Source organism: Porites lutea, chromosome 1 (genome assembly GCF_958299795.1).
Source record: "Porites lutea chromosome 1, jaPorLute2.1, whole genome shotgun sequence".
In the NCBI taxonomy this organism is placed as follows: Eukaryota; Metazoa; Cnidaria; class Anthozoa; order Scleractinia; family Poritidae; genus Porites; species Porites lutea.
Window position 1 is genome coordinate 43,964,042 of NC_133201.1, and position 16,524 is coordinate 43,980,565.

General features: G+C 36.8%; 1 protein-coding gene across 1 annotated transcript; it reads right to left on the minus strand.

Moving 5' to 3' along the window:
* Positions 1–750: 750 nt before the first annotated feature.
* LOC140930283 (uncharacterized) lies at positions 751–1,829 on the minus strand. The gene is made up of 2 exons (XM_073379965.1): positions 1,571–1,829; positions 751–1,442 (listed from the first exon to the last, which is right to left on the minus strand). The coding sequence occupies exons 1-2, from the start codon at positions 1,827–1,829 to the stop codon at positions 751–753; spliced, it is 951 nt and encodes a 316-aa protein (XP_073236066.1).
* Positions 1,830–16,524: the final 14,695 nt, after the last annotated feature.

Consider the following 16,524-nt stretch of genomic DNA (forward strand, 5'->3'; position numbering starts at 1 on the left):
TGAGACGGAGAATGTATTGTAGAGGAATGGATTAGCTGTCTGGGCATCGATAGTAGCATCATTGATTATGAACACAAACACGTGTCTGGGTTTTGAGATACCCGTTGAGATTCTAAAATGTCCAGCTCTCTGGCGGCTACTATTTGATCTTTCTATATTCTCTCTCAAATAAGTCCACTTATGATTTTTAAGGTACTGACTCATGTAGGATGATTGGCCCTCACTGTTAAAGGTTTCCCGTGGAACATACAATTTCATCCTGGTGATCACCACTCTGCAATCAGCTCCAGCTTGCCAAATTAGATTACCATCCGACTCAATCTCAAAATTCATCTCAATCCTTGCTGTCAATCTGAATGAGAATCTTATATGTTGACAATACGAATGTTAGGTCAATGTGGTACTTATCGCCAGTTTTATCGTCAGTGGTGAGATGGCCTTTCTTTTTCATGTACTGATGGAGATAATCATTTAGATCCGTATCAGTGTTCATTCCATTCACAAATTTGACGGTTTCCCATGATGTGCCACCATTGGGTGAGTATTTTATTTCGTTATTTTGATACTGTTCTGAAATATTGTGCCAACTGTAAGTCATAGTAACCTTATCCAGTGCCAATTGATAGGTCATGTTATTTTAGAGTTTTAACACTGGATCGAATTTGATTATAAAATCTTTTGCTTTATTCTGTCCGATTTTCTGTCTATCAACAGATGATATATGGATTGCTCTTTCTTGCACTTATGTTATTAGATTACATATTCCTTCAACAGACTATTAAGTTGGGGGTTATTTTGAACACCTAATTTGTTTAGTGTGTGAGCAATTTTGGAAAATTCATTTTTCACACCATTATTTCCAGCCAATATGGATCCACCTAACAATTCCAATCTGTCCAAAAGGTCAGCTGGGTTATTATAATAAACAACACCTGCACCGATTTTTTTGTATTTATTACTTGTTCGGTGAATTGGAATATCACTTATTCTTTTCAGGTCATCAAATACCATTTTTGATAATGGTAAATACTTCTTTTTACTATTGAACCGCTTTGTGAGCAGATCAAGGGTATCAAAGTCCACTTGCTTATCATAGACTTTTTTACCATCCTTATGAGCAATTAGTTTAAGCTGCCCATAAAGTTTGGGCACGTCAATGGTTACATCTCCATAAACACCAGTATTAGGGTTAATCTTATAAGCATTCCTCTTTTTTTGTGTATAAATACCCTGACCAACTTTCAATGTTTTTGCGCCTTCCTCTAAAATACCAATTCTTTGTCTGTATTTTTTTATGATGTCAATCCCTTTAGTATATTCAGCAATTTCATCCTTATCTCTCTTTCTATTAATTTTTGTTGTGCTTAAACTGGCTTTTTTCTGACCTAATTTTTTATTTATTTTACCAGATTTATCCAGAATTTGTTTCCCATAATTTGGCCCTTTTAAGGTTTGCAAGGTTAAGGTTTGATGTCAGCTGGTAATGGCAATTGCTGGCTTCGTATGAATGCCAATTCTTCTTGAGTGAATCCTTTATTCATATCAGCTACCATCTTAGGGGCCACCTCACCACTTGGGCCTGGTAATGCTAATCTTTGAACTTGCTCGGCGTATGGGACAACTTGTTTATTAACATCTTCTCTCAATTTACTGATCTCTTCTATTTCCTTATCAAACGTTTCCGTTAGAGGTTTCAGATCTTCAGATGTCTTTTCGTAAACATTCTGCTTATTAGTTCGAACTTCCTTTATAACATCCCTAACAACTTCAGTTATTTTTCCTGCTTCAATTTTAGGGATACTGAGTCTCTTAAATCTTTCAATATCCATTATACTATTACATTATATAAAAACTTATCTGAACTTATCTTAACTTATCTAACATAATAGTATATGGAGATTCCAATTTATGATTTCAATGAAGATGAAAATACAAACTTTAAACAACTGTATAAGTATATGCCCAAATCCAATTTTAGGATGCGAATATGCGGCAATTCAGGTTCAGGCAAAGTAAATCTGTTTTATCACATCCTTATGAAACCATTAGTCTATTATGATCAGATTCATTAATACGGTAAAAACCTGGAACAGGAAAAGTATCGACATATGATGGAAACAATGAATGATATCAGTGGCCAAGCTGGATATGACATAATGCATTGCAATAATGATGACATTAAACCCGGGCGCGGATCCATACCGGTTTCCACCGTTTTACGGAAATCGGTCGGATATTTCATAATAGATATATTTTTAGTATAAACTTTAAACTTTCCAAGTTGAAATCTGGAGAATGGTTTGGACAGTCACTAAATATCCTGTCTGAATGACTCAGAAACCCAGGAAATGGGACTTTGGGGAGTTAAAATCCAAAACATTACCCGGGGGAACATTCCTCCAGACCTCCCTAGAATAGGAAATCGGTCAGTATTTGTTCTAGATCCGCGCCTGAAACCTGTCAATAGTCTGGAGAGTAATGCCCAGAAAATTGTAATATTTGATGACTTCATTTGTGATAAAAACCAAAAGCCGCTTATCGATTATTTCATTCAAGGCTGTCATAAGAACTGTAGTGTTATTTACCTGTCTTAATCATTTTATAAAACACCAAAAGATATCAGATTAAACTGCAGTTATTATGTTGTTTATGATTTCCCTAGCAGTAATGAGAGAAATATGATTTCTAGAGAGTTGAATGTAACAAAGGATCAATGTATTAAAGCCACCAAACAACCTTACTCATTCCTGTATGTTGACAAACCAATGAAAACAGTCAAAAGAAACTTTTATGGAAATATATAATGTATTATCCTTCCTCTGGTAGATAATTATATAACCAATAATATATGAAGGTACATTTGAAATTTAAAAGTCTCCAATATGCTCTAATGGCAACTGAATTGTTGTATGACTTCCATCCTGTAATATTAAAAGATATACTAGATATGAAACGGGCTCTTGATTCAATTTTTGAACAAATTATCCAACCAAATCAAATAACCTACGAGCAAAGAGAACAACTTACTAAATTAATAAAATCTATTTATATGGAAGTATATCTAAAAATTGAAGATGTCAAATATGGTAGAATGATTGCTGAATTATTTGAAAATCTATCAGAGGGTTGTCTATATGAACTTCTTAATCACAAACATGAATCTTTAGAACAAGCTCGGATTATTGGCAGAGTTATTGGGATGGATGATCCAATTACTAATGAAGAAGCCAAGCTGTTAAAAGCAAATGGATTTCATGTAAGAGAAATAACTAAATAATAAAATAGTAGTGGGGAATTTTTAATCAGCAACCTAATTATAATCAATCATACTCAAAAGGAAAACAAGGAATTACTGGCCCTCAAGGACTTCCTGGCCCGCCTGGCCCCGCTGGTGTAGCTGGTCCTATTGGCCCCATAGGCCCTACTGGTGTTCATGGTCCTATTGGCCCGACCGGTGTTCGTGAGCCTCGGGGCTTTACTGGCCCTACTGTTGCAGCTGGTCCTATTGGTCCCACTGTCGCCACTCGCCCTCGTGGTGCTACTGGTGCATCAGGCACTGGTTTTAATCTCACATCAGATGGGAATTATGATATGACAAACGAAAAACTGACAAATATGGGTAAAGGAACTGACTCCAGTGATGCAGTAAAAAAAACTGCAACTTGATACTAAACTATCACTTTCTGGTGGATTAATGACCGGCAATTTGGATATGAATAGCAAAAGGATATACAATGTAGCACAACCAAATGGTGATAATCAACCAGCTACAAAAATATGGTCAGAAAATAAATTCCTTGATAAATCCAGTGGAGTTATGGCAGGATCACTAAATATGTCCAATAATAAAACTACTCATCTTGCCAAACCAACTGATGATAAAGATAGGGTTAATAAGAAATACATATATGATAATTATTTGAAACTGTCTGGTGGCACTGTAATTGGCCATATAATATTAAACAATGCTATCCTTACCTCACAATATCAAGCAATAAGCCGGAACACTTGAAATGCTTTTTTTGTACAAATTACTAATCCATATGTTTACCACCAATTTAATACGGTCAATAATAGGATTTACAATCTAGTTGACCCGACTGATGCTACTGATGCTATTAATAAGCAGTATTTGAAAAAATCTCATGTTAAACCCAGTAATTACAATAGTGAATTCAAGTACCTGATGACTAATAAATTAGCATGGACTGATCATCAGGCGGATAGTTTTGACATTACTAAAATTGATAATTTAATGCCCCAAGATGGTAACTACCATCAATACAACAACAAAATTCTATATACAACAATTATAGAAGATAAGCAAGGAGGATACTCTTATAAAATGGGAATCAATTGTTATCAACTTGATAAAGATAAAGATTATACTCTGTGTACTGAAATCCTCATTCAGATTACCAATTATGGTATAAATCAGTTGCTAGAATTGATAAAACCACATCAAAGGGGGTATCAGTTGCTGGTTTTACGGTACAAAAGTTTTCTCACCGGTACACAAATAGTAGTGGGAACACTGCGTATATGTATTATATCAAAATAATTGTAAACTTTCAAAAAACTGTCTCGATCTTTATGTTAATATACCCCAATGGGGCATTGATCTCATCAACTACCCAAAAAATTGGACAAAAAAACTGGATGATTGGTTATGGTGTTTTCGGAAAAGTGTCATCGATTGATCCCCAAAAAACGTATGATAACCATACAGCGTTTGATATCAAACTAACAAAAGTTGTTTACAATGTTGATCTGGATATGAACAGAAAGAAAATATTAAACATTTTTCCTGATCGGACTAAAAATAATTCAGCAGCCACTGTAAAGATGGTCAAAGATTTGGAGACAAAATTGAGCCCTCATACAACAAATAATGTGTACAGGATAGTCCTCCGTATAAGTTAACCCGAGATACAACCTCTTCCTCAGGGTCTGTCGATCAATGAGTCATAGGGGCTTCCCCTACTTCCGGTCCAAATTCTGAGAAACCAGACGGCTAATATCAGCCTTGATTAAGGAATAAACTCTCTCCCACCAATTTTCATAATATTTTAGTGTATTTTTTGACTGAGTAAGAGGAATAATCTTGTTTTCTACTCCTAAAATGTCAAATAGTTGTTTTATTATATAATTTACACTAATAAGCCGTTTTCGACGAAAATTATTGACTTGCGGTGTAACTTGGCCAATCAACCGAAATATTCTCAGAATCTCCTCTCTATTATAATAGCCAACTTGTATATTATTATTTTCTGCAATATCATTGATAACATTCAAAATATGATATTTTCTGTGATATACGGACTTTCTTTTTATTCTGTATCTATTTTCATAAAAATCCACATACTCGTCTGCTGTTAAATAATCATGTACTTGGCCATAATTTTTACAAAAGAAGTTTATCGTTTACCAGTTTCATATTTTCGCAGCAAAAATATCGCTTGGGCTTACCGGGGTCCTGGATCTGTTTATTTCAAAAGGTACAATTAATATGACTTTCCTGGATCAATAACTCGTGAACTTCTTTATCACACATTACTATATACTATATTTAGATTTTTATCTTCAAATCTAATTAAAGATTATAGATTATAAATTGATGCATTTTTATCGCTGTTTCCGCAATTGTCGAGAGTACTGGAGTATGCACGGCAAGCAGCAAACGAAGAAACAAAAAGAAGAAAATTTGAAGCGCAAATTAAAAAAGCCATTAAGGAAAAAGCCATTTAAATAAAACGGTTCCATGTGGCTCAGCAAAAAAAGGCTCGAAAGACAAGTAAACGTCTTCAGCGGTTAGCAGCTCCTACTACTTCAAAGGATTACGTAGTTATTACTGACTCTTCACAAGAAATGGAGCAAACAAATTATCTCGTGAATTATTTGTTGTTTTATATCTCGCTTCAGAATATTCTATTTTACCATTAACAATAGCATCAAAATAGAATCGTCTTTGATTTTTAGCTTTTTTATCAAGTTTATCAATTCGCTTATATAGCTGGACACCAGTTTTAATAATTTTTTTTAATAAGAGTATGACCTCAGCTTTAGAGCTATTAATTTAATATTTTATAGTGACCATATGCATAACTAGTTTTACCATCTGCAAGGGTATATCTTTTATCATCAAAGCAGGACAATGAAATCTTATTTAGTTTGTAGCTTCCAATTGTGCGCATGCTATGTAATATTTGTTTCCCATTCAATAAGTAATCTTTATAATTGTCATGTGCGATATTCTTTTTGATGACATATTTTCTGACACCATAATTTCGTATTTGGAAAAACCATGGAAAACATAAGAAAGCGCGTTGACGTGAGATTAGTGACTGATCAAAAGAAATTATCCAAACTTGCAAGCAAGCCGACGTTTGTTAACAGTAAGATCTTTAGTGAGGACCTTGTGGTGGTTCATAAGATCAAAGAAACATTGACACTCGACCGGCCAGCTTATGTGGCCGGTCGAGTGTCAATGTTTCTTGTTTGCAAGTTTGGATAATTTCTTTTGATCAGTCACTAATCTCACGTCAACGCGCTTTCTTATGTTTTCCATGGTTTTTCCAAATACGAAATTATTTCATAATTTGAAGAAGTCCTTCTCAAATGCATTCTTAGCATTCATCCTCTTTTGGGTGTTAAAATTAATGTACTGTGCGAGCCAGGGAGACTGGTCAAATTCTAATACCCTGTGTACTTTCTTCAGTTTGAGACCAAGAGACAAATAGAGTTGTAGATTTCTGTAGTGTAACACGTAATTCTTTTTACTAGATAGTGTTGGAATTAGCTTAGTGCACCTGGCCAATATTTATTCCAAACTGCTCCTAAATATTTTTGCAATAAGGAGAAAGCATTTGTTTGGTAACTTCTATTTTCTCCGCGGCTAGAGGATAATCATTATGCAGCTCATGTAATTCTTTAGGATATTCCAAATCGACTTCTAAAATCATACCCTTTTTTCTGTCTTCTGCACAAGCAGCCATATTAACTTTTTGTATTTGTTTTTCAGTCATCCACCTAAAACCACCTGTTGGTAAATATCGAGACATCGCCCATCCATAAAGGTTATTCGCATCTAGATACATAATATACTTACTTGGTTTCTCTGGATTATACCCGCTCATATATTTATTATTAGCTTCGCCGTTGCGGTTAGCAATATAAGAAATACCGCCGCGTAATCCCTTTTCTATAAACTGAAACATATCAACATCCGTCATAAGCTCTAATTTTATACCGGTCATTTTCAACATAGCGTCTCAGGATAGCCTAGGAGATGTAAAATAGTGACAGGGATCTACTTTGTAATACTGATGGTAGGTCTTACGAAAGTTCTCAAAAACATCAGCTAATAGGAGAATACCAGATTTCAGATACAGATCATGATACACGCCCAGTGTCCTCATATTAAAAGTATTCCAGACTTTTTTGGCATGTTGATATTGTGCATCAGAAATACCCTCATCTGTAAGAATACTATAAAATTCCTCTTTTGGAGGTAGTTGCTGGTCACCAAACTTCTGAAAACTGTCCATGTAATTATAAGGATACACTCCTTTCTGTTTCATCAGTGCTAATTTCTCATCTTGGAACATCTGACTGGTATACTTGAACGCATTGGTAGGTAAATTGGCGGCCAATCTCTCCAAACTACTAGCCATGAACTGAAAACTATCCAGAAATACTAAGTATTTACCCAGCATGAAAGCCATATACTTTTCCATATTATTCGGGATACAATTAATGCTCAAATTGTTACTTTTTCCGATTGATCCAATTTCTTGCATTATAAAATGGGAATCATACCCACACAGATTATGAAAAATGACTGGCACCTTGAATTTATCTGCCACAATTCTCAGCTTCAAATTACAGTCCTGGTGTGCTGATCCCCTATACTGTCCAGTGATGTGACAATGATCTCTGACTCTTACTTCAGTATCTAAATATTTCTCCCCACAAATATGGCGTTCCTCGGCAGCCTTGAATAATTCTTCCTCCTCGTCTGTCATATGGAGTGGTTTTTGGAACTCAGTAGCAATTATTTTTTGGCAATATTCTACTTCCAAGAGCATATCCAATATGCAGTAGCTAATAGATTTCTCCCCTCGATAAATTTTCACTGGTTTTGAATATTTGTCATCATAACAACAGACTACTTTATAACCATAACTACAGCCAGTGTGCTTTTGGTACTTATCAGTATAAGGTTTAACACCATCTGGTTGACATCCAGATACTTTCTCTGTAATTGCCTCAAAATCTGCATAAATTTAAAAAGGTGCTGGCATCTGCTTATGATAGTTCTGAGATTGGACCGTACTGCCCTCCTCGGGCATCCTTATTGTCTGTTCGCCATTTATTATCATGCAATTGCTCCTATGTTTTGCCAGTATCTCATCAGTGCTAAAACACTGGAGACAAAACATACAAAAATGTTTACGGTGTTGGTGTTAAGTCTTATTGTACATCATCTTATTAAAATCCTTAATAAGGACATAATGTTGCTTCTCTCCCTGTGTAATCAACAGCAGGTTCAATACTTTCTCGTTTTTATGCTTTGAGACATGAATTGGATAAAATTGCTCATTCTCATAACCAAACACGCTAATATTAATGCTATTTTGCTCTTCTATTTTACCATAATGTTTAGCAGCGACAGGGAATTCCACTCCTTGGTAGTTTAATTCCTGGACCATTTTTCTGTCAGTCTTTTTGATCCGCTGGGGATCCTTTTCTTGCGGATTCAAATATTGTATATGACAGCAGCGAAAGCATTCATTATCCTTATTTTGAAGATCGATTAGCCCCTTAGCAGAATTCTGTAATTTTACCGGTAGAGGAATATAGGAATTACCTCTCATCGGCTCATACACTACTGTATTTATATAATGATAATGTTCATTAATACTACTAACAGTCCAACCACTGCCCTCAGACAACCAAACACCAATACCGTTTAATATTTGTTGCTGTGATAATTGCAAGCTTGATAAAAAATCGTTAGGATTAATTACTATTTGCGCTCTACTATTGAAATAAGCTGGCTTATAAATATGATCATCATCCTTTCTCTTCACAAATGTTACTTTTTACTTCTCCACAAATTTGAAACCTTTTGTATTATTGAGTATAGTGTTAAATAATCTACTAATTGCTAGTCTCGTACTTTGAAGCTGCACCAAAGCATCTCTATCAGTCTTCAAACCGATCTCATATGATTTAGTGAAGCCCTTAAGAGCCTTCCGTTTTTCACCAATTTTTGTCGGTGGTACTGCTATTGGCTGCTGTTTCTTTGCTCTGGGAGCTGGAATGGGTCTATATGGTGGGATGGGATTATTCTAAAAATATCGGATTAATTGTTGTACATTCCTTCTTGGCTTTGGAATTGGAGTGCTTCTAACAGATATAGGGTGTGCTTCTTCCCTCACTCGTACTAAATTCTCGAGCTCACTATCTGTAAGCCCAGATAACTATCTTCTTATAAGTTCATTACGTCGACTCATTATATTATTACTACAGATAAAATTTTTCATATCTGCGTTTATATTCTGCATACTAAAAATAAAGCATTATTTCTTTAAGTCCCTACAAACCGGATTCCTAAGGTCAAATTCCTGGAATCCAATTCGGAAAAAATGCTGACGTCATCAAAAACCCAGGGTCAAATCCATAATATATGATATGCGCCGGTGCTGCCATGTACTATACTACTGGCGTGAAAGGTCGAGTCGCTTCGAAAGTTTGTCGCAGAGTTTATCGACATGCACTTCGTAAGTTAGATCTTCATCAATGATCATACCAAGAAGTTCATGGTTTGCGACTTGTTCAATTTCTGTGTTATCCGTTTTTACTCCCATTTTTCCTGTATCTTGGACCATGCGCTTTCGTAGACGCTTCTCCGTTACCAACAAAGCTTTAGTTTTTTTGCACATTCCTATACCTTTTGTTCTCTCTAGCCTATCTCTCTACTTCACTAAGATCCTGTGACAAAGATTGATTTAGTAATGGCAGGGTTTTCCAGTTTGAACTCAACGATAAAGTGGTGGCATCTGCATAAATGTCCATGTTGACTTTTGGACGTGGAAGGGCATATCGTTGACGGACAAAAGGAAGGGCACCGGACCTAGGATTGACCCTTGGGGCACACCTTGCTTAACCGTAGTTAGACGTAGTTTTCCCTAAGGAAATAAACTGCTTCCTCTCAAACAAGTAAGATTTGAACCAGGCAACAGAAGAAAGGGTAGCACCGTAGATAGACAACTTTTTTAGAAGAAGTTCATGATCAATGACATCAAAAGCTTTTCGGAAATCTATAAAAACCAGAACCCGTCACTTCGTCATTGTCCATGTTTTTTTAGAATCTGATCCGTGAGTCTGATCAAGGCTGTTTCAGTTGAGTGTCCTGACCTGAAGGCTGATTGCAGCTCGTATAATGATTTATTATCGCGTAAGAAAAAAGATAGAGAGCTGGCCACGTTCTTTTCGAGAATTTTCGAAAGGATAGGTAAAACCGGTATGGGGCGATAATTGTTGCTATCATTTCATGCCGCTCCTTTGTGCAGTGGTGTGACTTTAGCTATTTTCCAGTGGTTAGGAAAACTGTTTGTCGATATTGAAAGATTAAGTAATTTCCATAAAGGATTTGCAAACACCGGTGCAATTTTCTTGAAAACTTACGCTTAGGCCATCGTACCCAGAGGCCTTGTAGTTGTACAGGGGCAGCAAAGAAATGTACAAACAAGCGTAATGTACGTGCAGAGTTGTTGTTTTGTTCATTAAACCTATCGCGTTTTTGACGTTCTCCTTACCGTCGCCGTCGTAATTTCGTAAGGTCCCTATTAGGGAGCTTCAGCAACTACTACGACGACGACGACAACTTCAAAAAACAATAGGTTTAATGATCAAAACAACAGCTCTGCACCTGAATCACGCTTTTTAGTAGATTTCTTTGACGTCCACTGCACGACTACGACGTGAAACCTCCTAATTTGACGTTTTATGGAGGACGTAGACGTAAGACGACGAATTTTCCTTCCTCTTTTTGATCCTGAATAAAATCCTTAAGAATTCAACTCAAGGAAAAGTCGCCCGCATTTGACATACTGAGCGGGACCAAATAAACACGATTAAGTTTTAAAAACGCAAATTCACTTTTCAATGACGTTTTCACTGCCGTCGTCGTCGTTGCCTAAGTTCCCTATTAAAACCCACGACCACGAATTTCTCTTTCCACTTTTAAACTTTGTTTGTCCCTAAGAAAAATTCACCTAATTGAACATTTTTAGCGAGTTGGAATAATTGCAACAAAGTATGAGAATAGAGAAGTCCTTTAAACGGTGACGTTTTCGCTGCCGTCGTCGTCGTCGTTGCTAAAGCTACCCAATTATTATGTGAACGCCAAGCAGAACTTCGTTTCTGGTCTCTGTAGACTGCATGAGTCCGCTCCTGAGTATTTTTTTTGCGTCTGTATTTTATCCCATTAGATCGTATTAGGGCTTCTGCTTCCCATCACAGTACTTTCACTTGAGTTTCATCAACTACCGGAAAAACAAAAGAATCTTGGAACGGACAGTCCCATCCCCAGCTCAGACGTCCCTGAAAATGGAGCGAATGAAGGAAGTGAAAAAGGGTATGTGTGCAGAATCTCTCTTAATACAATTCAAGCACTTTGCCTATTGAGAGACGTGAATAACGTTGAGGTTGTTGTTGCTTAGTATTTGATTGGAGGAAGTTTGTAAAATTATGGGATTTGTCAAGATATTCTGAAAGAACAACATCTAAAGAACAACATCTAAGAGGCCTACTTGCCAAAGACTGGCATTTCGGGGCAAACTGTCTCTGAGATATTAGCCCAGTTATGCTCCGATGACTCCATACAAATCCCTTTAAATTTGACTCAGCTCCTAATGTGGCAAACTGAGTCAAATTTAGAAGGATTTGTATGGAGTCATCGGAGCATAACTGGGCTAATATCTCAGACACAACTTGCTCCGAAATGCTAGTTTTCGGGAAGTAGGCCTCCTAGATGTTGTTCTTTTAGAATATCTTGACAAATCCCACAATTTCACAAATTCAATTTTTACGACGTCATCACTTTAGAACTCTATTGTCTATAGAAATTTAACTTCTAAAACTATATAGCAGCAGCTTTGTAAATGTTTAAACATAAAGTTTCGATTTTCCTTTAATGAGCTTCTCAAAGATAGAACATCGTACTTTCCACTCAATTTACTGTGGAACAAATAATTTCCATTAATTCTGAACCAGAGGGTGGAAAGGAGTATTAAAGGTTCAAAGGTCACTGAATATCATTCTTAAGTCTGCGTTTACAAAAAGGAATTGTAACAGCATTATGAGTAACTATAGTTTCTGTATTAATTCTCTCTTAGAAACATTTTCTCAGTGAGTAAATTCGACCCGAATATAGTATGGCGTGAAAAAGAAAAAGGATTCCTGTGGAGGAAATTGAAGTGGTGGGAAAAATTTATAGCGTTCTACCATGCTCCAGCAACTAAATTTTGGGCCAACGTGGTGAGGGACGACTTTTTTTTGTTTGATTATTTGTTTGTCTTTGAGACTTTTAGCCAGTTTAAGATTTTAAATAAAGTCCTGGATAAGTTGTAGCATTTTTCAAAAGGTTATGTAATTTATTAGATATGAACAATTAAGTTGTCCCCGACAAACAGTACAAGGGATTAAGGAACTCGGTATGTCTAGATTTATACAAGTTATGGTGAAATATTATAAATCGACCACATCTAAGGACTTTGTAGTCCGGTGCTCGTTCTACTTAAGTTGGTAGAGCTGACAAGTCTGAAAGTCGGGAGATCGTAGTCACAACCCACGGTAGGACAACTAACAAGACACGTATTTAAGAAAAAGAGACTATCATAACATAGCGCGCATGCTTGCCCTATATATGTCCTATTGAGCCGCTATGAAGAAAATCTTTATTTACACACGCCCGTGCGTAAATAAAGATTTTGTTTATGACGATGTGTTTAGTTGTGTTTTTCGTCTCTTTTACTAAGTACCGAAAAATCGAAGGCAATGTTAAAAAAACTTTCTAGACTTCTTTTGGAATTTAGCTTCGTTCTAGCCACTCAAACTCAAACCAATAGGAAAAGCGGTGCAGATGTTTCGCAAATAATAGCGTCTGAATAATTGGTTGAAAATGTCTGCCGCTAAGACTGACGTTTGAGTGGAAAAAGACCACTAATTGGTCTGTGTCGGAAAATATCCAATTTGTATTAAGTGTCCTCCGTTTTTAACGTTTGTTTTATATCCTATACAAAACAAGTTAATTATAAAATAAGCTCAACAGCGAAAATTGTGCACTTTTGCTATCGCCGAACAATCCGACTGAAGCAGGAAAACTTCTCTTTCAATAACAAGACAAATTACACAAGAAGACATAAATTTATTACTCAAAAAAAAACTTCTGCCAAGTCTTCTCAAGAAGCCGTAATGACCAGCCATTGTTCGTAAATGAAGATAAGTTTAAAGTAGGATGACAGTCGTCTTCGCTAAAAAACGGGTGTCTTGAAAACAGACCCCTAAGACCCCCTAAGACCCCCACCCGAACGACTCTGAACTTTACTGATTAGGGTTAGGAAACTGAGTGAATCGGGTTCCATTTAAGTCATTATACTGGACAAACTGACCTGAAAGTTGATTAACTCAGTTTCTTAACCCCAATCAATAAAGTTCAGAGTCATTCGGTGGGGGGTCTTAGGGGTCTTTGTCTTCAAGACACCCCTAAAAAACAAGTTTTCTGGATTTCGCCGAGCAAAAAATAAACATATTTTTCAGCAAATCCAAACCATACTCCACGACTTCTTACAAACATGTGAGTATTTTAACTTTAGGTGGACTTTAAGACTATTTTACCTTGGTTTCTTCTTAGTTTTCATTGATCGTTAACGAATAAATAAGCAAATTTTCTTTCTCAATTTTACAGAATTTTGTAGTTGATCGAAAAGCAAACATTTTTTTTCAGCTATGGTATAAAAGAATTTGCTCATGCTTTTAACTGTGCGTATATCGAGTTATGGATGCACTTGGAAAGTTTGGAGAGCACTCAAGAAGCTAGGATTGCTCGAGGTGCAACTCTTACGCATCTTTCGTGCTCTCCAAAAAATTAAGGAGGGAAAACAATAGAAATGAGGAGGAGGTGGAGGAGGAGGAGGAGGGAATAAAAACATTGAGGAAAGAGAATAATAAAAATGAGGAGGAGGTGGAGGAGCAGGAGGAGGATTCAATAAAAACATGGAGGAGGGAAAATAATAAAATTGTGGAGGAGGGAATAAAAAAATTCAGGAGGGGAAAAATGTGTTGGTAGTTGTATATAGTCCCTATTCACCAAGCTGTATTGAAAAAAGTTGATTCTAGGGTCGATGTGGGGTCGATGTAGTGTCGACATGGGGTCGATGTGAGGTCGATGTGGGGTCGATGTAGGGCTGATGTAGGGTCGATAGGAGGTCGATGTATTTGTGGATGGAAAAGTATATAGAATTAAATATAAATATATATATATATAATAAATGAGGAGGTGGATGGGGAAGGAGGGAAAAGTAAAATTGTGAAGGGGGAGGATAAAAAAGAATGAGGAGGAGGTGGGGAAAGATTAATATTGTGGAGAGGGAGGGGAATCAAGAATGAGGAGGGAAAATAATAAAATTGTGGAGGAAGGAATAAAAAAATTGAGGAGGAAAATAAAAATGAAAAGGGAGACGGGTAGGTAAAGCATTGTCTTTCGTGCTAAAAAAGGGCTAGTTTGCCTTTGCCCTCATTAATATGCACGATTTGCCCGTCAAAAATCAGTGAACCGGAACTAGGACAATCGCGGCAGTAGGAGATAGGACTTGCATAATTATGTTACGTCTCAGTGATTTAAGTCACAGACAAGTTTGACTTTACTCCTCAGACACTATGAATTAACCAATGAAAACGTTTCTTATTTTCTGACTAACCAATCGAAAACGAAGACGTTTATCGACCTTAAAGTAACTAGAAAACCTAAACCAACTAAAAATAGCACACGACCTTATCTTAATGAGATTCCTGTGCATTTTATTCATGAGATAAAGACAAAAGGTTATGACGTTATTGGCGGTTAATGTATTCCTGCCCAAGTTAATGAAATTCCTGCGCAAAAAAGTGGAGTAAACGGTCCCTCCTATACTACTAAGTTTCTTTTAAGGAAGCCAAGCGTGCGGTTTGTCTTGGCTGTTATCTCGTCAATGTGTTGATTCCACTTGAAATCTTTTGAGAACCACACACCTAGGTATTTCGCGTGATCAACCTCCTTTAGTGGAGTGCCATGCAGGTAATAAGTATATTGGATTGGGGTTTTAGACGGCGAAATCCGGAACACCTCCCACTTAGTGTCATTAAACTCCATCCTCCAAGTTGCCTGCTATTTCTGTAGCGCTTCAAGGTCATCCTGGAGCTGTCTGCGGTGATCTTCACTTGTGATAGTCAAATAGAGAATGGTATCGTCGGCGAATAGGTGAACCCTTGATCTTATGTTCTGCTGGGGGATCGTTTATGTCTGCCAGAAAGAGAACTGGACCCATGACGGAACCTTGAGGCACACCAGAAAGGACAGCTACAAAATTAGACCTCTCGCCATCGACCACTACGCATTGTTGCCGATTTTCAAGGAAGGCTTTAATCCACTTCAGAGTCAAATTGTCAGTTGTCCAGTCGTTCTATGGTTCTTAGTTTTGCTTAATTCCGTCAATAAGTCGTTTGCACGGTGCTGGTAACTGTTGACTGCGATTCAAAGCTACTTGTTCTAAGTTAGTAAACCAGCTTTCTTAAGTGAGTCGTTGATAGTAGTCTGTAGAATATGTTATACATGTCACAGAGTCCTAGTGGGTTTGATGTTTCGTCTGTTAATGGCATGTTGCTCAGCAAGGTGATTGTTGACAGGTTTTGCAACTGATTTTGAGTTCATTGTTTTTATTGTTGTTGACTTTTCAGTTTGATTATATGTTATTCCTGGCCCTGTTCAGCTACGTTGTTCTCGTTCGTCAAGACAAAATTCCTTCCATCGCCGAAATTGTGGTTATCATCTTCGTTTGTACTTTGTGCGCTGAGGAAATCAGACAGGTAACACAATCTTGTATATAACGACCTCTAGCCTAGCTGGTGACTCTTTGACAGTTAAAAAAGAGATCACTTATGTACTACATACATTGAACTTCACCTGCTTTGAGAAGAGAGTATAATTTTGCTGATTTTAGTGCCCCGCGTTCGGTACTCGTTGGGCGCTGACAGATTTTAACACACACTTTTTTAAATTAAAGTACCGAGTGCTAGGGATCGATGGATGAATGGACGGATAGGTACTTTATTGGTATGGACATCGCAGCCAGAGGCTGCACTACGTATATACATACAAACGACAAAAACTACTAAATTATAGAGAACGCATAAATTACAATCGATTTAAGAAATTCAAAAGCTTTAACTACAAAGGATATCTAAATATACAAAAAATTT

What these genes read in the sequence shown, in the direction of transcription:
- LOC140930283 (XM_073379965.1), bottom strand. Translation starts at nt 1,829, where the DNA reads ATGGATATTGAAAGATTTAAGAGACTCAGTATCCCTAAAATTGAAGCA. An exon ending in AGCATTACCAGGCCCAAGTG is followed by an intron (nt 1,443 to 1,570) that starts GTGAGGTGGCCC and finishes AAACCTTAAAAG; the next exon opens with GGCCAAATTATGGGAAACAA.